The sequence below is a fragment of the Lytechinus pictus genome, chromosome 12 (assembly GCF_037042905.1).
Source record: "Lytechinus pictus isolate F3 Inbred chromosome 12, Lp3.0, whole genome shotgun sequence".
In the NCBI taxonomy this organism is placed as follows: domain Eukaryota; kingdom Metazoa; phylum Echinodermata; class Echinoidea; order Temnopleuroida; family Toxopneustidae; genus Lytechinus; species Lytechinus pictus.
In genome coordinates, this window is record NC_087256.1 from 27,385,830 (window position 1) to 27,407,641 (window position 21,812).

At 38.4% G+C, this 21,812-nt stretch overlaps 1 protein-coding gene and 1 non-coding gene across 2 annotated transcripts; one reads left to right on the forward strand and one right to left on the reverse strand.

Annotated features, from left to right (window-relative positions):
• Positions 1 to 421: 421 nt before the first annotated feature.
• LOC135156084 (uncharacterized) lies at positions 422 to 964 on the reverse strand. The gene has a single exon (XM_064107212.1). It carries the CDS (start codon positions 962 to 964, stop codon positions 422 to 424), a length of 543 nt encoding a protein of 180 aa, XP_063963282.1.
• A 16,598-nt stretch (positions 965 to 17,562) lies between these two features.
• Positions 17,563 to 17,634, forward strand: TRNAG-UCC (transfer RNA glycine (anticodon UCC)). The gene has a single exon. It is a non-coding gene; the product is annotated as a tRNA-Gly (tRNA).
• Positions 17,635 to 21,812: the final 4,178 nt, after the last annotated feature.

Consider the following 21,812-nt stretch of genomic DNA (forward strand, 5'->3'; position numbering starts at 1 on the left):
AAATTTCTTTCGCGAATTAATATCATGAATGTAAAATAGGCGACTATCCGGTTGACCAGTGGGGTTTATCGCCCCAACCCTCTGGTCTATGCGTTTCCCTGACTATTCCAATTGCAGGGTGCCTTGCAGCGATGCGCGTTCTCAGCATATTGAGAATGATACCAACAATATCCTCTATCTTCGGGCGATTCGCTAACAGGCGTGGAATCACGTTTATCACGAGTCTTGCTTCTACTACGATTTCGACTACGACTACGGTCGTGTTTCAATTGCCCTACGGCTGTGGCTAACTCGCGAACGAGCTTTGTCAAATCCGCAATTTGCCTTACAAGGTTTGAATTCGCACCCTGTATATCTCCGGATTGGGCTGGCTTAACCGTGATAGCATGTGACCCTGCATCAGTCACCGGCGCCACGGTGTTCACGACAGGCACGTGCGCTTCGAGAATTCTATCTGCCATACGGCCAGATCCGATAGTGCCAGCGACTCACTCGTGGAGGCTAAGATCAGCCTAACATTATGCGGCAAGCGTTGTAAGAATAACTGCCTAAGTATACCTCTTTCTAATTTCTGATCTCCGACGAGTTGTTCCATGCGCCGTAATAATTGAGAAGGTTTTCGGTCTCCGAGTTCTTCTTCTGTGAGTAACATTTGTACTCTTCTCTGTTCCGATTCCGTCGTTCGCGCTATGATCTTTTTCTTTAGCGTCGTGTATGGCTCACTAACAGGGGGGTTTATCAGGACGTCGCGAATGTCCTGTGCTACCTCGGGTGGTAGTGTCGCGATAACGTAAGAGTATTTTGTACTCTCAACTACGATATTGCGCGTGGCAAATTGGGCTTCCGCTTGCGCGAACCATACCTCCGGATCGTTTCGCCAGAATGGCGGCAGCTTTAAAGCAACTGCTCCAAGTATGCTCTCAGAGTCAGCAGTAGACTTCGCTCCGGCATCTTCTTGTGACATTGTGAAAGAGCGCGAGCGTACAACCACTGCACTTACCTATTACACTGTTCCTATATTACTAAGAATATGACAGTCTTATTCTAATTCCTTCAACTCCAATGTGCGTTATCTATCCTGAAAGATCACGTCTTTAAATATACTATGTATATTACATAAAATCTGTTTCGCCGCTATATGGGTTAAGGGTTACTATTTTGTAGCTCCCTTTCAGATCACGTCGGGATCACCATTTTGTTGGGACGGATCTGAGTATTTTGGTGAATTTGGTGGAGAAAATATTATGTTTCTTTTTAAAAACAAAGACAAATCAAACACACCAATCAATGGGACTAGGAAAAAACAGGGGGAAAACTAAACAAGCAACAACAAGCACGGCGACTCAAACACCCCAACTTTTTAGCTAAACGTGATCATTCAAGAAAAATAAGCACTTGACAAAATAATTAGTTCGATGACTTCGATTTATAATTAAAATGATTCGAATGTTTTCTTTGACAAATTTACAGAGTGTTTACAACTCAAATAAATGCCTGTATGATATATCAAATATCTGAAGACAGTAAATAAAGTTATGTCGTATATTCAAAGGAATTATAACAGAGCAATTAATTATTTAATAAAATAGGATATAAACTCCAAAATAGGCCAAAGCGTTGAGAAGTTGACAGTTCGATCTACTTGGCGAATTGAGTTCGACCTGAACTTGGAATGGTGGAATACGTAGCTAGGCCTGTCGTATACAACGGAGAGTGGAAAAGCAGTCTAGATGGATCCTCGATCGATGTCATGTAGGACAAAAACTCGTCTATGGTGAGGGTCTCAGTGGAACATACCCGATAAACATCAGGAAAAAGAAGTAAAAAGTCAGCTAAACCAGGAGTCCATTAATTCTCCTTTACAAAATGACGAGCCCAGACAGCATCGGTGAAGTACGCTGTCGGGAGCTAAGCCGACGGTCTCGGGGGAGATATTGGTTCAAATCCCCATAGAAAAAGATGTAACCAAAATTGAACACAGACGACTCTGCTGAAGTATCAGCAACCGGGCTTTTTTTAAGAGTCCCGTATCGTTAATTAAGAACGCACGAAACCGCCCTTACAGGGCGAGATCTAATTGGTCATTTTTCGTAACCAAGAAAACATTATTTACATATTATTACTAAGTCCGTGTCTCTTAGGGTTCAACACGTATTGGGAATGCTTTCTTTTGAAATTCACCTGCTGTTCCGGAAATACTGTCTTTAATAATAACAGGTGGATATTTCTTGGCGTCCAACTGAAAAATCCAAATTGCTTTTGATTCTTTTTTTACACAGTATCACATAAAAGTGTTTTTGATTCTTGTTTTACACAGTATCACATAAAAGTATTTCAGGCTTCTTTGATATCCTAAAATAAACTCAGAAATTGTCACTACACCATCATGGGAAATCATATAGTACAGTGTGTATCAAATGATGTGACTCACAATTAAAGGGGAAGTTAATCCTGACAAAAAGTTTATTGTAAAAACAGCAGAAAAAGTAATAAAATATATTGCTGAAGTTTTGAGATAAGTCCATCAGAAATTAAAAAGTTATCAGAATTCTAATTATTTGATTTGTGACGTCATATCGAGCAGCATTCCTACATAGCGAATGGTTAAAAAAAATCAATGAAAAGTAATTTTCTCAGAAAATTGAAAATGTTTTTTTTTAGACCCCCTTTTTTGGTGTGGTCAATAAAATGTAGTTCTTGAGCATTGGAATTTTAGAGATCGTTGATCCAAGAGCCGTTCCGAAGACCTCCCGTTTTAAGATCAAGATCCAGAGCCCCCTATTTTAGCTTTTGCTGCGGTGCGTACCATATTTGATTACAGTACCCACCCCCCCCCCCCCCCCCCGGAACTTCCTCTCTATTCACTGAAGAAAGCTCTACATGTACAACTTTAATAATAACGTTTACTTTAGAACAATCAGGGCAGGAAATTGTTTTATTTTTATGGGCCATTGCTGAAATTTTGCGGCTATCTCTTCCATTTCATGGGCTATACATGTACTTTATTTGTGCAAAGAGCCTATCATGCTGTACAGAATGTAAAGAATTTACATGCACATTGTGTATATACACCGGTATATATATACATGTATACTTATAAAAAAAAAATTGTAGTTATGTAAATCTTTGGCCTATAGAAAAGATTGTGACACTGATGGATTTCCATACAGTTACGATTGATTGGATCAATCGCAACTCTTTGTAAGACGGGGCCCAGGTTTTCCAGGAAATCGGTGGTTTCTCATACGGCAAAAGACATAACATGGTACTTACCATTTTTAGTAAGGTGTGTCTGCTTTGTTTCTTCTGATTGGTCTTCTTCATTCTCTTCTTCATGAGGTTCTGGTGTTTTGATCGCAACTTCCAATCTTTGCTTCCCAAACTACATGTATGAGTAAAGAATGACTGAACCAAGTTTTTTCATTATTATAAAATATGCATGCAAAAGAGCAACCCAAAAAAACTTTTCGGATTTATTGCATTGCAGCTTTTACTGAAGAAATATACACTCGAGATAAAAATGCAAAATATATATTACTATCTGTACATGTACTGTAAGTACAATTTAGATGGCTACATGTATTGAAATTACACTTGCATGCATAATGCACAGTTAGCCAATTGACGCAATATCTGTTGTTTTGAAAATTGCGATCGATTGCACATTTTCATGAAACAGGGGCCCAGGAGACTGGCATTCTGGCATTACTATCCAAAATAAAATAGTCACATGTAAGACTTCTATTTTTGTTCAGTTTTTTTTTTCTCCACAATTGTGCCATACATGTACACATGCATCAATACACAAAATACATGTATCTCTAATTGTTCAATAACCACTTGGGTTTTACATGTATAACATACATGTACTGTACATCATATACAAAACATCAATTACTTTCATAATAAAATTAATATTGCTTTAATATCAGATTTCCTACAACTTTCATCATTCTATTTTTTTCTCCTTATATTTTTGCTCTCAGGTCACTCCATGCCCAAGGTTAGATTTTTTTCTTATTCTAACTAAAGGCAAACATGTACATGTATATACTACGTACAATCTGACAGAAATAAGCTCTATTAAAGGTAAAAGTGAATACAGCAAGATATACATTTGTATGAAAGTGGGGAAGGAGTATGCACATTGTACTGTACATGTAGGTGGTTAATCCACAAACCAGGGTCCTTTCGGTCATGAAACAAACACAGAAGGGCCGTCTGCACCATCCCGAGTTTTCAAATTAGCACGCTATTTCTGATCTGGCAAATTATCCCGATCTGAACAATCTGGAGATTATTTGCAATGGAGACGCAATTATCGCGCTAGTTCGTAGGATTAATCTCGAGATTGCAATCCCAAGTCAACTTGGGATTATTTGCAAAATAGCGCGCTATTTTACGAATTATCGCGCTAATTCGTAGGTACAGACGCACTCGGGATTATTTATTCACGGCGTCAGACCATAAAGCATCAATGCCTCGCTCGAGCAGGAATAGCTCTTCTTCCGATGGTGGAGACGGGGTTTCTTGAATCTCGAGATTAATCGCGAAGAGGGCCAATCGGGCTAAAATCTCAAGATTGAGCAAACTCGGGATGGTGCAGCACCGCCTATAGTGGGTGATTTCCACTATCTAGTTTGCTCTGAGCCAATCAGATACAAGGATTTCAATACCTACATGTATATAAACAAATAGTCAGGGGAAATAAAAGTGACTAGACTAGTTTGTTTCATGAAATGGTCCTGTATGTAAGTATCGCCAAATCCAGAGTTTTGGAAACCTGTGGGGGGTGTTTCACATAGATTTAAGTATGACTTAGAGTCGCACTTACATGTAAATACGGGGTTGCGTATGGTATGAAAGGCTTGACTGCATTGGTCAGATCGTGTCATGAGGACGCGCACTACTGCGTATCTATCAATAAGATTGCGCGTTGAATATCTTGTACGTGTCGGCATGTAAGTGCGACCTAATTCATACTTAGATCTTTGTGAAACACCCCCCCCCCCCGTCTCCAAATTTATGTTCTGTTAAGGGTGTGTTTATGCTTCCATTGCGGAGACAGAATCAGCGTTTTCAAACGTCGTTTCAGATCACTGATCGCAAACATGGTTCTGGGAGTGCTGTGCTGTTTATGCTTAGTTTTTCAGAGGCGATATCGAGATCGGCAGCTGGCTTCACATCTTTATTTTTGTTGAGCAGGAAAGCGAGGTCAAATCAAGCGCGCCCTTTTTAAAAGTTTTTTCCCCCAGTGTTGTTATGGCCGACTATGATTTAAACTTTGAACCATTTCCGATTTTTAAGTAATTGCATGGAGCTGCTTGACATAGCCATATACTGCCAACTCGTCCACCTTCTTATGCCATTCTGTCCATCAACATTTCGTCTAACAACCATTTGTTTTAATAAAAATTTGGTCGAATCATCACTTTGTCTAATCACCAGTTTGTCTATGATGAACATTTTGTCTCATAACCAGTTGGTCTAAAATCCCTTTTATTTTCACTCATTTTGCCCAATAAACACTTAGTCCAATTACACCAAATGGTATGGACTAAATGGCTATTGGACCAACTGGTCATTAGACAAACTGGTGAATGGACAAAATGGCAATTAAACCATGTGGACAGCTGGACGGACTGATGGTAGACCAAATTTTTGGTAATTGGACGATTGGCATTAGACAATTGAAAATAAACCTTTTTTCTGCACATTTGACTTAAACATACAAATACATTCAGATTACTTAAAGGAGAATGAAACCTTTGGAACAAGAAAGCTTGTGTGAAAACAGAAGAAAAAAAAAGGATCAACGAAAGTTTGAGAAAAATCGGACAAATAATGAGAAAGTTATGAGCATTTGAATATTGCGATCACTAATGCTATGGAGATCCTCATATTGGCAATGCGACAAAGATGTGTGATGTCACTTGTGAACAACTCTCCCCATTACTTTAGTATATATTTCACTTAAACTGCCTCTTTTATCACATTTAATCAGTAGATCATGTGTTCTTTCTATAGGAGGGCATGTAATACAGATTTTTAAAAATACATCCGTGGATAAAGAGTTTGTATCACCTTAAGAAAAAGCAAAAAGAGACATTTTTGGGGTATTTTAGAGTCCATCAAATGGAAAGTTGTTCACATGTGACATCACACATCCTTGTCGCATTGCCAATGGGCGTATCTCCGTAGCATTAGTGATTGCAATATTCAAATGCTCATAACTTTCTTATTATTCGTCCGATTTTTCTCAAACTTTCTTTGATATTATTCTTTGAATTTTCTGTTTCGACACAAGCCTATTTGTTCCAAAGGTTTCATTCCCCTTTAATATCACACTATCATGCAACTTCAAAGCAAAGATCTCACAGAAATGTCTATAGCTCTACAGTATTAACGATAAATCTTACTGTAACATGCTACAAATCACATACATGTAGCAGCAGAGAGAACTGGGGGAGAGGTTTACACAGTAAAACAAAAAAAGAAAGTCCATTTGACTTCATACGACACAATATCTAAACATAAAACATGAAAAAAATTACTCACTGATGTCATGATTGTGGAGCTTGATTGCTTTGCAAGCTACATTCAAAGAGGATCAACATGTACATTAAAAATACAAGGAAATAGATCGTGGAAAAGAAATTATTTACTGGGAGTGTACATGAACGATTGGCAGACAGGGCTTAGACTATGTAGCTTTTCAGAATGTACTGTACTCTAATGGAATTTCAGAGATATTATTTTAGTGAATTACATACATGTATCAGGGGCCTTGACTGTTTTAATGCCCCCCCCCCTTTCATAATTCTAAAAAGAAAGCGATCAAGGCTTCTCAGTTCTACATATAAATGTCCCGGGGGGGGGGGGCCACTTCCATTGACGAGTGGATACCATGCGCGACCACGGGGTCTTGAAAAGCACCCTAAACACGTATTTTCCATATTCTAAAAATGCACCCCTAACAAGTATTGGCGTGTGAAACCCTACCCTTAACATGTATTGGAAACAAATACTATTGGCAAGTATTCCCAGAACTGAGCCCCTAAACAAGTTCAGCGATGTATTTTCCATATTCTGAAAATGCACCCCTTAACAAGTATTGGAAACAAAACGATACTCTTATTAGCAAGTTTTATTATGTCACGCGTCCGTCGGTCGTCGGTTTTACCATTAGACACCATTATTTTGGTTTAGAACGGCCCCACCTTCCACACCTTGCGCAAATCGGACTCTAAACACGTAGTGTTGGGGCAAAAAGGACATCCTTTATAAAACATTTTGATTTTGTTTTATCATCCCCGCATATTTGACCCTAAACACGTATATTTTTCCGAGCGAAATAGATACCCTTTTTTCAATATTTTTGTGTTTTTGACACCCTTATCACGTTACGTACGTAACGTGCCCTATCTTGAAAAAGACATCCTTTTTACGTGTTTTTTTGGTCGCGCATGGTATCCACTCGTCAATGTAAGTGGCCCCCCCCCCCCCGGGATAAATGTAGATCTATTACATGTACTGTAAGTACACTACCAATCACAAGTCTTTAACTCACTAAATTACTGTATTACACTATAAAGACGGAGAATGTATACATTTACATGTAGCCCATAGTTCTAGCTTCAAAATGAGACCTTACACAACAAATTTGGCCATGGGGCTATATGATGTAGCTACAATTTATCCATGGCACTGCGTGGAAATTTGTTCATCCGCCACCCTTTTTGCATACCCAACTTATGAAATGCGACCAAGTACTGCAGGTTCAGTGGACCAAAGCTATTGCTCTGTGCTTTTATAATTTAGTGAGTTAAAGAATTTCAACTGTTAGTGTAGGTAGGCCTACATGCATATCTATATTAACAAGTGGAACGCCTCTGGCAGTCTCGCCTGCATTATGCAAATCAATAAGCCAGCAGAGCTGACTTTGAAAATGACTATAAAATAATTATTCACCAGGGTTGGCTGATTTAAATCACTATGATTTTTTTTTTAATCATTGATTTAACTCACTTCCATTGAAACGTGTACAAATGACTGACAGTTTCAGTGGCAGTTTCATTTTTTTAATACTCAAAATACATGTAGAAAGATTTTATTAAATTTACATCATCAAAACATAAATAAATGCTATACTAAAAAACAATTGAAATCATGTCAATAAAATCAGGTTGATCTTGTACAATGTAGCCTATAAACGGTTTACACTTAGGCCCCTACTCCACTTTCAATATGATTTTTTTTTAAATCATTGATTTAAATCACTTCCATTGAAACATGTACAAATGATTGACAATATTTTTATTTGTGGCAGTTTTATTTTATTCTTTAATACTCAAAATAGAAAGATTTTATCAACGTTATATCATCAAAACATAAATAAATCCTTCATCTAGCTGTTTACATACACACTATAAAGCTCCTTACTCCACTTTCACTTTGATTAAAAAAAAGAATTATTGATTTTAATCACTTCCATTCAAACATGTACAAATGATTGACAATATTTTTATTTGTGGCAGATTTTTAATATATTTTTTTACTAAAAATAGAAAGATTTTATCAACGTTATATCATTAAACATGATTAAATCCTTCATAGGTGGTTAACACTAGCCCCCTACTCCAGTTTCACTATGATTTTTTTTTAATCATTGATTTAAATCACTTTCATTGAAACATGTATACATGTGTATAATGTACAACTCCAGGTTTATTGTACCAAAAGTAATAATTCAAATAAACTTTCAACTTTTTTTCCAAATAAGTCACAGATTTGCAAATCAATGAGCACTTTAAACAATAAAAAAGCTCCAACCATGGCTCAAATACCAAAGGAGGATTAATAAAAAAAAAAGAAATGTAATTTTTTCTATTAAACACATGATTTTCAGTACTAGGCTTGAAAATCAAGTTTCTCTTTCGAGATTGTGAGTCTCTGAGTCATGGAATTCTTCCAAAGAAACTGAACCTTATTTCATGTTTGAATAGGAACACTAATTTTGCAGTATTAGCTGTAGCAAGGTAGTTTAATACTTTCCTCAACTTGGACAAAACCAGTCAGTAGGAGCTTAATACTCTACAATGAGAGGATGCAGAAACAGCATCTTCGTTATGACTTACATATTCTATATAAATTCTATTTTGACTGGATTTAATTATGAAATAGAATAAGTTAATAGTTTTAGTTACTAATGTATGATTTTGAAAATGATTTCAATGTAAGGGTACATGTATATTTTTGGTGTTTTCACTTTGTTTTAGAAAATATTGTTTATTTGATTTAAATAAAAAAATATGATTTAAATCAAATAAATTTGTATTTTTATTAAAAAAAATAATTAAAAAATCGCCAACCCTGAAGTGCACGCAACGCACCCCTGCCAAATAAGGAAAGGGTCACTTAACTTCTTCTAGTTCTTCTTAAGTGACTTTTCAGAATACCAAAAGGCAAATGTTAATTGAGCGCTAATTGAGCTTTCAGAATACCGCCCCAGAAATGAAAGCCACAATTAGCAAGAGATGATGAGGCTTAATGGACCTTTTATCACTATTAATATCTTTTCCCATTGGAAGCGCTAAAAAAGTTAGACCTACGTCTACGACGAGACTTAATTTCAGAGTATCGTACAAGTCTCGTATAAAGTTCTACTCAATTATTAAGTCTTTGAGTGGTCATGACGCATATTGCAAGTGCCCACAACGCACCCTTTAATAGGGCCTTACCATTACGGCATTTACCAAATAAGGAGAGGGACACTTAAGTGACTTTTCAGAATACCAAAATGCTAATTGACTGCTAATTGTGCTTTCAGAATACCGCCCCGGGCTGAAGACAAGTATGGTAGTGGATTGTATTACCGAATACTTTTCCTGAATTCAATCATATCAACACATTACTCTCATAAAATTCATTAAAATTTCACCATTATTAAATACACAATTACCTACAAAATATAAATATGTAAAAATTTTGCCAAAATCATTTTTTCCTTTTGACGATATTGGCTTCCATTTGGACCCCTCTTCGCATGTGAAACATTTTGGTTATTTGGAAAAGGTATCATATTACCGAACGTGTGTTCTATGGGAAAAATTGAGAAAACAACAAAATCACAGATGAGCTATTTTGACCATATTTTATTATTTTTAAAATATTAATACATTGAAAATGTGTTTTTAACCATTTTCATCATCTTTCTAATTCTATTCAAGTTCCCTAAAGTTGGAAGGATGTTGCAAAGTTTTGAGCGTATGAAATTATTTTCTGACGCGTACCGATGCGTGGTTCGGTAATACTTACAAGGCCGGTCGGTAATACAATCACTCACTATACAACTACAACATACCGTATGGGCACTAGTATTCAACCCGGCATAATTCAAAGATTTGGATAAATTCCCCCAAATATTTAGAAATAGGGAATTTATCTTAAATTTCATACCTTTGTTATTGCCAGGGTAATCTGTTGTTGGTATTTTCTTTATCAATCTGTCGACTGTATGCGCGGAGGATCGAATTATGCGGCAATGACCTTTTGCTCTGAATTGCACTAGTAGTAGTATTCAACCTAGTGATGATAGATAGCGAATCTCAAAATGGTTTAGATTGCAAAACTAGATCTAGATCTATGCAAGTCTCTGGCTTTGACTAATCCCTGTTTGGTCTCATCTCAAATGGTCTAGTCCATAGTCGGAGAGACAGGGCCATCTTTCATTGCTAGGTTGAATACTAGTGCAAAAAACCATCGCCGTATATTAAATTCGATCACCCGCGCACACAGTCGATGGGTTAGAGAAAAAAAATAACGCAAAAAGAATAACCAGCATGACCAGCATTTGCTCTTGGAAATAAGACAGGTCCGAAATTAAGGTAAATTCCATATTTCTATAATATTTGAGGAAACTCTCCAAACGGGTTGAATACTAGTGCCCTTACGGTAGTACACTACAGTACAAGTGAAGCAAAAGTAAAGTTAAACTTAGAAATAGAATTAGATTTTGTTAGAAATCCTCCTAATTTATTTTGCTATTATTAATGCCTACAAAGTACAATGTAAACCCGATCCTATTCATGAAGAGGAAAAAATAGAACTAAGCTAAAGCTACATGATCAAATTATGAATACATATACCGGTAGGCCTATATATATATTTAAATAAGCCGATACGATTACGAACCTCAAATATTTTCAGCAGAATTTTAATGTAGAGTCTCCTGATGCCGAGAGATACGCCAAAGCAGGCGGGGACGATAATGATAGCCAGCACGAACAAGAAAGGCGACACGATGAAGCCAAGAACGAGGAAAATAAATTGCTCCGAAACAGCCATTTTAATATAGGAAGACGAATTTGAAAAGGGAATTACTCCTGCCTTCAAACAGATTGATATTATACAGATGAATTACATGATGTTACGTCTAATTCAGTTTCAGAATTTGAGAGTTTATTTGCGAAGTGTTCACCCATTCCCTACTTTGACCCAGTCGTCTTTTACACGCACGGTACGCTATACGCATACGGTGACGGTCTGCCAAAGTTTTTGTAGAGAGAGGGCGTCATCACTTTGCAAACATTGAGTTGGTAACTTATCGAAGGTGCGACATAACTTTTTAGAAGCGCTTGCCCGGTCGGGCAAGTAAATCTTTAAATAGTTGGAATATACTTGCCCAAAAAACTATTTCACTTGCCCGAAAAAATCCTTGAAAAAAAAGGTTTTACCTCTTATTGCTGTGTTATAAACCATTGACATTTTCTATCTTTTGACATGAACTGATGATCTATTACATTTCTTTTTCCAAAGTGATTTTATCCTGCACGCCATGACGAAAATTAGGGTCAATATAATATTATATCGACCCCAATTTTGGTCATTCTACTGTGAGAATTTTGCTTTCTACTCTGTGAATTTTGCTTGCCCAATTCGGGCAAGTAGTTTTGGTATTTACTTCAAAACACTTGCCCGACTCTAACTTTTACTTGCCCCAGGCAATTGGGCAAGTGCTTATGTAGCACCCTGTGACCTTAAAAGTCAAGTTCACCCCAGAAAAATGTTCATTTGAATAAGAGAGAAAAATCAAACTAGCATAACGCTGAAAATTTCATCCAAATCGGATGTAAAATAAGAAAGTTATGACATTTTGCACAAAGTGATATCCGCATCTCAGTGACATGCAATTTGTCGATGATGTCCCTTCCTCACTATTTCTTTTGTTTTTTATTGTTTAAATCATATAATATTTTATTTTTTTTAGTAAGTGTATTGTTGACAGTAAAGTTAAGTGTGAAGTCTTCACACTTAACTTTACTGTCAACAATACACTTACTTACGGACCTTACGATCCTGATGAAGGGCATGTGCCCGAAAGCTTGATGAAAAAACGGTGTTATGACCTTGCTACGGCCCTCTCCATACTCTTGATCTCAAATATATATACGGTATGTGTGTGTGAAATTTTACATGTACAACGTAAAGCTTTGGCTACTCTTTATATTTTGTGATAGAAATGGATGATGAGTACAATGGTAGGCGTAGCTTAAATCAAGGTTCCCCAGAGCTATCTGGGTAAAATTGGTAATGCCGAAAAAATGTCTCTGCCGGGAATCGAACCCGGGCCCCCAGCTTTGAACGCCGGTGCCTTAACCACTAGACCACAGAGACGGGTTAGTTGCTAGGGCGACCCCCATCCGATTGACCGTCAGATAGACAGATTTTCGACACTAAACCAATTACAATTTCCTTTGTCGGGTGTAGGTGGGTTTTGAACAATGGCAAGCCGCCATGCCTCAGCTGGATCAAAGCTATTGCTTTGATACAATACACGTATGAGAGATAGTATACAAATGTGTGAAATTTTACATGTACAACAGCTTTGGCAACTCTTTTATTTAAATATTTTGTGAAAGAAATGGATGATGATGACGGGTTCTTGTATAGCGCCGGTATCCGCCTCAGCTGGGCGCTCATGGCGCTTGCTCAAAAATAGGAAATATCTCACAAATTTCAATGTCTTCAAACAGTATTTAGGATCATCATTCAGTTCAAGTACTGTCCTAGTAATGCTACAATTGAGTTATTCTTGCAATAATATTGGAGTGAGGAACAGAAAAGTCTTCAGGTAAGACTCAAAAGTTGATTGGGTCTCTGCTCTCTTGATGAATTGGGGAAGGCTATTCCACAGCTTTGGTCCAGAGATGTAGATAAGGCTCTGTCATCCCAAGTTGTGTGGCTGAGAGATTCTGTCAGCAATGCTTGATCTGCTGATCTGAGACTGCGTGTTGGTCTATGCTGAGATAAGAGCTCTGATATGTAGGGTGGAGATTTATCGTTAAGCGCTCTAAATACGAGGACCCAAAGTTTTAGGCTATTCTCTGGTTGACAGACAGCCAATGTAGGTCACGCAGAATTGGAGTAATGTGGACTCTCTTTCTTTGAAGGGACACAAGACGTGCGGCCATGTTCTGCAGACGGTGAAGTCTGTGCTGTTGATGTTGAGTCAAACCAGTCAAAATCGAGTTGCAAATGTCCAGTCGGGTTGTTACAAAGGCATGAACAAGGAGTTCAGCAACTTTCTTAGTTACATGCTTGCGAATCCTTCCAAGATTACGGATAGAGATACAGGCAGCCTTGGAAGTGCCTGTGACATGCTGCTCCATTGTAAGTGAGGAATCAAACACTACTCCAAGGTTTCTCACTTGATCAGAAGGCTTGATTAAAGAGTTGCCAATTATTAGATGGTTTATTGTAACTTTGGCTCGTTGTTGACGAGATCCCACAACAAGGAATTCCGTCTTGTCCTCATTCATCTTAAGATAGTTATTAAACAGCCATTCCTGGAGGTCAGCTACACAGGATTCAATGCGCTGAAGTCCTAAATTGACCTCAGTTTGAGATGAGTTGACGGTACAGTAAATCTGTGTATCATCTGCATATCGGTGGTACTGGAGTCCGTGCCTCTTGATGATGTGAGATATGGGCGAAGTGTACATGCTGAACAACTGCGGGCCGAGGACTGAGCCTTGAGGAACGCCATACTTCAGCATTGATGAGTCGGATCTGGCACCGTCGACGGAAACATAGCTCGTCCTTCCTATCAGGTACGATCGAAACCACTGTAGTGCGACTCCGCTGATTCCATATAGGTCACTAAGTCGATGGAGAAGAATATCATGGTCGACAGTGTCGAATACTGCTGAAAGGTCCAGTAGGACTAGAAGCGATATCTTCTTTTGATCCATGCCGGAAAGTAGATCATTCTGGACTCTGAGGATTGCTGTCTCGACACTATAATTGGCACGATAGGCAGACTGGAATGTATCATGGAGAGAATTATCTGTGATGTAGGAACTCAACTGGTTCATCACGACGCGCTCCAGTGTCTTGCTCAAGAAACTGAGGTTGGAGATCGGGCGATAGTTGCAGTGGCGTAGCTACGGGGGGGGCCTGGGGGGGCACGTGCCCCCCCCTGAGATTTGGTGTGCCCCCCCTGGTGCCCCCCCCAGAAAAAAATTGGCAGAGCCAAAAAAAAAAAAAAAGGGAGAAAGAAGAAAGAAAAAAGGAAAAGAAGAAAAGAAAAAAGGAAAAGAAGAAGAAAGACAGAAGAAAAAAGAAGAGGAAAATAAGAGGAGGAAGATGAGTGAATGAAATAATGTGAGGGGAAGACTTGCAATTAAAAAAAAAATCTTTTCATGCTATTATATAACATTTTTGCTGGCGCTTCGCGCCAGAATTGCCTGTTCGATGGGATTTTTATCTTGCTCAATAGGCTGATATGGAACAAGTTTTGAAGTCAATATGCAAAACATATTTTAGCTCGGACATCGAGCTTTCATTATTTTTTTTTCATTTACAAATTTAAGTGCTCTGTAAAATGTCCGTTTTATGGTCTAATATCAGCATTTTAAGCTCACGCTGCGTGGTCACATTGTTTGATTTGCCAAGTTCATATTGTCTACGCGTATTCCATAATGTTCCATTAAACAAATGTATGCAGAATGCCAAGATTCTAGGTCTAAATCGAAAACATGCGCGATACCCTGCATGTTCTTTACTTAAATTATCCAGTTTCACATCAGAATATCAATAATTGTCTGCTCACGCTTCACGATCGCATTATTAATGATACCCAATTGACTATATCCTATTTATGACTTACAAAATATGAATAGAGTGTCCTGCTTTTAGGTCTAAAATTCAATTTTTTTTCTCTCGCGCTTCGCGCTCGCATCAATTGTTTAGTTACATACCTATCCCATTTATTAATACAAAAAGTGCTTAGAATTACCATTTTTTAGGTCGGAATGTCAAAAAAATTTGCTCGCGCTTCGCGCTCGCATTATTTAAATATATACCGTCTTCGTGGGTAACTGTAAGCAGTCCTTAACACGGGTCCCTTTTCGATAATGCTAGAACAGTTGATAAAAATTTCTGTTCGCGCTTGGCGTTCACAGTAACCATCTAGTTACATACGAATCTTGTTCAGGATCTTACTATAACATTGCCCAGAAAATTAAATTTTCAGGAAAAAATACATAAAAGTAAAAAAAAAAATCGCTCGCGCTTCGCGCTCGCACTTTTTATAAGGCTTATGAGATTATTTTATGTTTATGTTGTTTTGTAAGAATAAAACTAAGAAGTGACTGATATAGGGGAAGTCTGAAGATAATTTCGGGCCCCGTCCCCTATTGGCGAAAGTCGGATCCGCCCTTGTGGACACATACACACACACCGGAAAAATGGCCGGTGCCCCCCTGAAAAAGCAAGGACCCCCCAGTGCCCCCCCGGGAAAAAAATCCTAGCTACGCCACTGGATAGTTGCTCATGTTCTCTGGATCCAGTTTTGACTTCTTCAGCACTGGATTAACTTGTGCAACTTTCAAAACTTCTAGGACTTCTCCAGATTGTAAAGAGGTATTAATGATTGATGTCACACTAGGGATCACAGTAGAAGAACAGGATTTGAGCAACAGAGTTGGGATAAGATCAAGATCACATGATTTTGGTGGTGAAGATAATACAATGCGTCGTACCTCATCCTCTGTTACCTCTTCGGAAACCGACAAGTTACTAGGTGATGACAGTATTCCAGCAGAAGGAAGGCTTAGGTCATCAGCAATCTGGCATCCTTGGCGGATGTTTGAGATCTTTTCATCAAAGAACTTACAAAATTCCTTGGATAGCTGTTCCTTTGACTGGTGCTGTGGGAGAGGAGACTTGCTCTTGCGATGAAGGACTTTATCAGCAATACTGAAGAGTCGTCTCTGGTCTTTTGCATTCTCTGTGAACAGGTCATTGTAGTATGTTGACTTTGATTGACGAATGAGTCGATTGACCTTCTGCTTCTGCGATGTATACATCTGCCGATGAATCTCAAGTCCAGAGTTTCTCCACAAGGTCTATAGGCGACGTCTCTTTCGCTTTTCAGTATGAAAGCTGCTCTTGAACCATGGAGAATGGGGTCTCAGAACCACTGTCCGTGTCTTCTTTGGAGCATGACTATCAAAAATATTTCCAAGGATGGTGTTATACTGCTCAGCTTGTGATGACAATGAGTTAAGTTTCAACTCTGTACTGGAAAGCTTGGAAGACTTGATATCATCACAGAGAGCCTCCTTACTGATGGCTGATACATTCCTTGTTTTTACTTCAAACTTCTGGTTCTGAGGGCGCTCAAGATACAGCTTGATGGTTATTGCTGAATGATCAGCTATCCCGTCGATGACATGCAGATCATCAAAAAAGGTTGGGTCTGATTCCCTGGTGATCAGTAAGTCCAGAGTGTGACCTTTTCTATGCGTAGGACAGGTAACACTTTGTCTAAGGCTGTGGCTAGAGAGGAGATTCTTGAATGCACAAGCATTTGCATTTGACGCTGAGTCGACATGAACATTAAAATCACCTGTGATGATAATAGGCATTTGATTCAAACATACATCTTCAATAAGTGACTCAAACTCTCCAGTGAACGCATCGAAGGAAGAACCTGTTGATCTAGTTGGTGGGCGGTACACTACAACAAGTATGAGTGATAATGTTGAACTGACAATTTCAGCTGAGAAAACCTCAAAAGCCTTGGGGTTAGCGATAAATTCAGGAAAACGCACATTCAGAGTAGATTTGTATAAGAGAGCAAGGCCTCCACCCCGTTTGTTGTTTGTGCGTGGAAAATGCTTGAACGTATAACCTGTTGGCGTGATGTCTCCGATGACAATATCGTCTCGAGTCTTGAGCCAGGTTTCGCAAATGGCCACGATATCAAGTTTATTGTCCAACACAAATTCAATAAATTCTGTTGTTTTATTTCGCAGTGACTGAGAATTGATAGAGCAGAACTTTGCATGAGTTTTAAAAGGATACACTGTTGGGCAGATATTCCTTTGGTTCGACTGATCGTCAGATAGACAGGTTTTCGACACCATACCAATTTTATTTTCCTTTGTCGGGTGTAGGTGGGTTTTGAACGATGACAAGCCGCCAAAAATTGGTATGGTGTCGAAAGTCTGTTTATCTGACGATCAGTCGAATCGGGGTCGCCCTAGCCACTAACCCGTCTCTGTGGTCTAGGGGTTAAGGCACCGGCGTTCCAAGCTTGGGGCCCGGGTTCGATTCCCGGCAGAGACATTTTTTTCGGCAGCACCAATTTTTCTAGAAGGGCAGGCAGCTCTGGGGAACCTTGATATAAGCTACGCCTACCATTGTTCTCTTCATTCATTTCTTTCACATATTTAAATAAGAGTTGCCAAAGTTGTTGTACATGTATGATTTCTCACATTTGTATAATTTCTCCCATACATGTACTGTATCTAAGCAATAGCTTTGATCCAGCTGAGGCATGGCGGCTTGTTCAAAACCCACCTACAACCAACAAAGGAAAATAAAATTGGTATGGTGTCGAAAATCTGTTTATCTGACGATCAGTCGAATCGGGTTCGCCCTAGCCACTAACCCGTCTCTGTGGTCTAGTAGTTAAGACACTGGCGTTCCAAGCTGGGGGCCCGGGTTCGATTCCTGGCATAGACATTTTTTCGGCATCACCAATTTTTTCCAAGAGGGCAGATAGCTCTGGGGAACCTTGATTTAAGCTACGCCTACCAATGTTCTCTTCATTCATTTCTTTCACATAATTAAGAGTTGCCAAATCTGTTGTACATGTATGATTTCTCACATTTGTATAATTTCTCCCATACATGTACTGTATCTTATACCTTGGTCACATTTGTTCTACGGCGGCCGTACGGCGTGTTGAAAACAGCCGTTTTAACATTTGTTGGTACCAGCTACATATAGGTGGTTTTAGTAAAAATGAATAAAACGGCTGTATTTGACTCGCCGTACGGCCGCCGTAGAGCAAATGTGACCGTGGTATAAGCAATAGCTTTGATCCAGCTGAGGCATGGCGGCTTATCATTGTTCAAAACCCACCTACACCCGACAAAGGAAAATAGAATTGGTATGGTGTCGAAAATCTGTTAATCTGACGATCAGTCGAATCAGGGTCGCCTTAGCCACTAACCCGTCTCTGTGGTCTAGAGGTTAAGGCACCGGCGCACAGTGGGCCGGGGCGAAACAAAAGTGCGCCAAAAGTCATTTTGGGCAATTTCAGATTTTTAATTTTTGTCATGCCCAGCTGAGAGATAACACTTTGAAGATTACTTAAGCAAAATATTTCATTCCGGAATTTGCATATAGGTGGTTAATTTCCTACCTCAAATCGTAAAATGTGACATTTTGCGAAATGTCGCGTATATGACAACCTAGTTGAAAAACAGGCCATTTCACAGGAGGTTTTTCATGTAGGAATCTGAAATGACTCCCATATAATCCTGATATATTCTTTTTTCGTGTGAAAGGGTTCAAAGTAGATAAAAGACACCTTTCAGGGGGTTTATAGGATGATTATTCCCTCGAAATAGGCTGAAAATCCATGTTTTTTGCATTTACATTAGAAACGTTTAGATTTCCGTGGATTTCCGTCTAAATTCTATAAGCATCATTTTCTCCGATGTCTCAGCTTTAAGTCGATACCATATTTAGCTGCCCGTTTTTGCCCGTTTTCATGTTAGAGCCGATTTTACTTGACACAACACCCCAAAAACCTGTTAAAAAACGGTCATTTTTATACCGCGCAGTCATCGTAGCGCACCGTATGGGTGTACATTGCCGTTCGCTTTTGCACGGCGAGGACGATTCCCCTTCCATTCCATGAAAATGACATGAATTCCGGGCATAATATAAACAAAATAAAGGTTGCTAACGCAAATAAGGGCTATACCCACAACTCTTCCAGAGATAAAACTTACTTGTAGAATAATTTCAGCCAAAAACCCTCCTCATAGTGATACATTCGTGGTGTTATGGGGGTGTTATATATACTCTGCGTTTTACATAAGTCCACACAGCTTGGTAAAGCACGGTTAACATTTTCCAGATTTTATTTCATTTTTTATAAATCTAATTAATGATCATTTTGATGCCATAAAATTATTTTCGGCATCTCATACACACTTTTTAGGCATGTGAGAAGCATAAACCACTATTCACTCTGGTCAATCTTAAAGTAGCTAGCACATAACACAAAGTTAATGTACTACACATTGTTTAGCGTAATTTGTCTTTTCACAGATAGGTTTTAAGTAGCCAATCAAAATTTGGTATCAAGGTGACGTCATATCGGCTTTAAATTATGTTCAGTCGATTCTACGGCCCTAATTACCCATAAGCAACATGTTAAAGTAAAAATCTAACACGGAATATAATTTTGGCGCACTTTCAACTCATTCTGGCCCACTGTGCGGCGTTCCAAGCTGGGGGGGCCCGGGTTCGATAATTCCCGGCAGAGACATTTTTTCGGCATCACCAATTTTTCCAAAAGGGCAGGTATCTCTGGGGAACCTTGATTTAAGCTTCGCCTACCATTTTTCTCTTCATTCATTTCTTTCACACACACACACACACACATATATATATATATATATATATATATATAGTGTGTGTGCATACACTCTAAAAAAATGGGTAAAAATGCTCCATGAGGGTAATTATGTGTCCAACCAACATTGGGCATTTTTATTTGCGCATTCTAAAGTAATTGCTGCTTATTTTTAACCTTACTGGACAATATGCTTCCCGCATTGGGTAAAATACTGCCCCAAATAGGATGGACACATAATTACACTCGTGTTGGTAAATATTTTACCCAATATTTTTTACAGTGTAATCCATTGTTACCACATATCATTAAAGAAAATGACAGGAAGACAATACATGACCTCGAAATTTTCGATTTGATTTAGTTCCATATACATGTATAAAGAAATTGTTTTTCTGTAAATTATTGAGTTCATGAAGATGATCTGAAATGAAAGGTCGAAAATTTCGAACTCATAAATTATAGTTTTAATCGGAGTTTTCTTTCTGTCATTTTATAGCATGTACATACCTGCAGACATGTCTTATACCCTTTTACAAACCCATCCTCCAATTATCCGCCTAAGAGTAATGCGGATAATTCAATAAAAATTGCATTCACAAACTCCGAAAATAATCCGCACTATATTTTTACGAGCGCCCGACCTGAAAAAGGCGGATAATAATTGTCATGGCAACTGCACACGCCCCCTCCGATGGGGTTGTGTTGGAAAAGGGTGACCTTCTGTGACCGCACCATGGCAATTATCCGCATTACTTTGGAAATGCGTTCACAAAGCCAAAATCTGGTCCCGATGCTATTATGCGGATAATTGCAGCATCGAAACAATGCGGATAACTCTGGTCCCGCTTCGATTTTACAACCCAATTATGCGGATATTATCCGCCTAATTGGGTTTGTGAAAGGGGTATGATGCATTGTTTTTCGGAATGGCTAGAAAAATAGGTTTCAAAATTCAAAGGAGATATTTTCATAATTGTTTTTTGTTAGATGGTAAAAACTCTTCTGAGCAAAACCGAAATACATTTTTTTGTTCATGCATAGCACAACGGTGACTTTTTTTTGTTTCGAGTGTCAAATTGCATTGCGTAAAATTTGAAGGAAATTCCCACATTTAAAGGGGAAGTTCACCCTGAAGAAAACTTTGTTGTAAAAATAGCAGAAAAAATAATAAAAAATATTGGTGAAGGTTTGAGGAAAATCCGTTAAAGAGTAAGAAAGTTATTAGAGTTCAAAGTTTTGGATTTGTGACGTCATAAACGAGCAGCTGCCTCATGTGTTGTGTAATATAAAATGCATGAATTTCAAAATTTGTATGGTTCCTGATGACTTAATTTTGTTTTCTATTCATGATCGGGTGTGAAATGATTTGTCTATTGATATACAAAAGGTACAGTGAAAACTATTTTTAATTTTCTGAGAAAATGACATTTCATTGATTTTTTACCATTCGCTATGTAGGAATGCTGCTCGCATATGACGTCACAAATCAAATAATTGAAATTTCTAATAACTTTTTAATTATTTGATGAATTTTTTTCAAACCTTCGGCAATATTTTTTATTATATTTTCTGCTATTTTTACAATAAACTTTTTGTCAGGGTGAACTTCCCCTTTAAAAGCAACTATATTGATTTCCCCCAATCAGGGCCTGTTGCATAAAACTTTTTACCTGAGAAAACTCTGGTAAAAACTGAAAACTAAGGTTAGTCCGATTTCTGCCATTGACTATAACACAGGGCAAAAAGTCCGGTAAAAACAGCCTAAAAAGTTTTACGCAACGGGCCCCTGGTGACTTATTGTCCCGTTTTCTGAAGTCGGGTTTAATTTAAACTCGGGTTTAAAGTTGTGGTTTAAGTATGGAAAGCC

Coding starts and splice junctions, on each gene's coding strand:
- LOC135156084 (XM_064107212.1), bottom strand. CDS start 964: ATGTCACAAGAAGATGCCGGAGCGAAGTCTACTGCTGACTCTGAGAGC.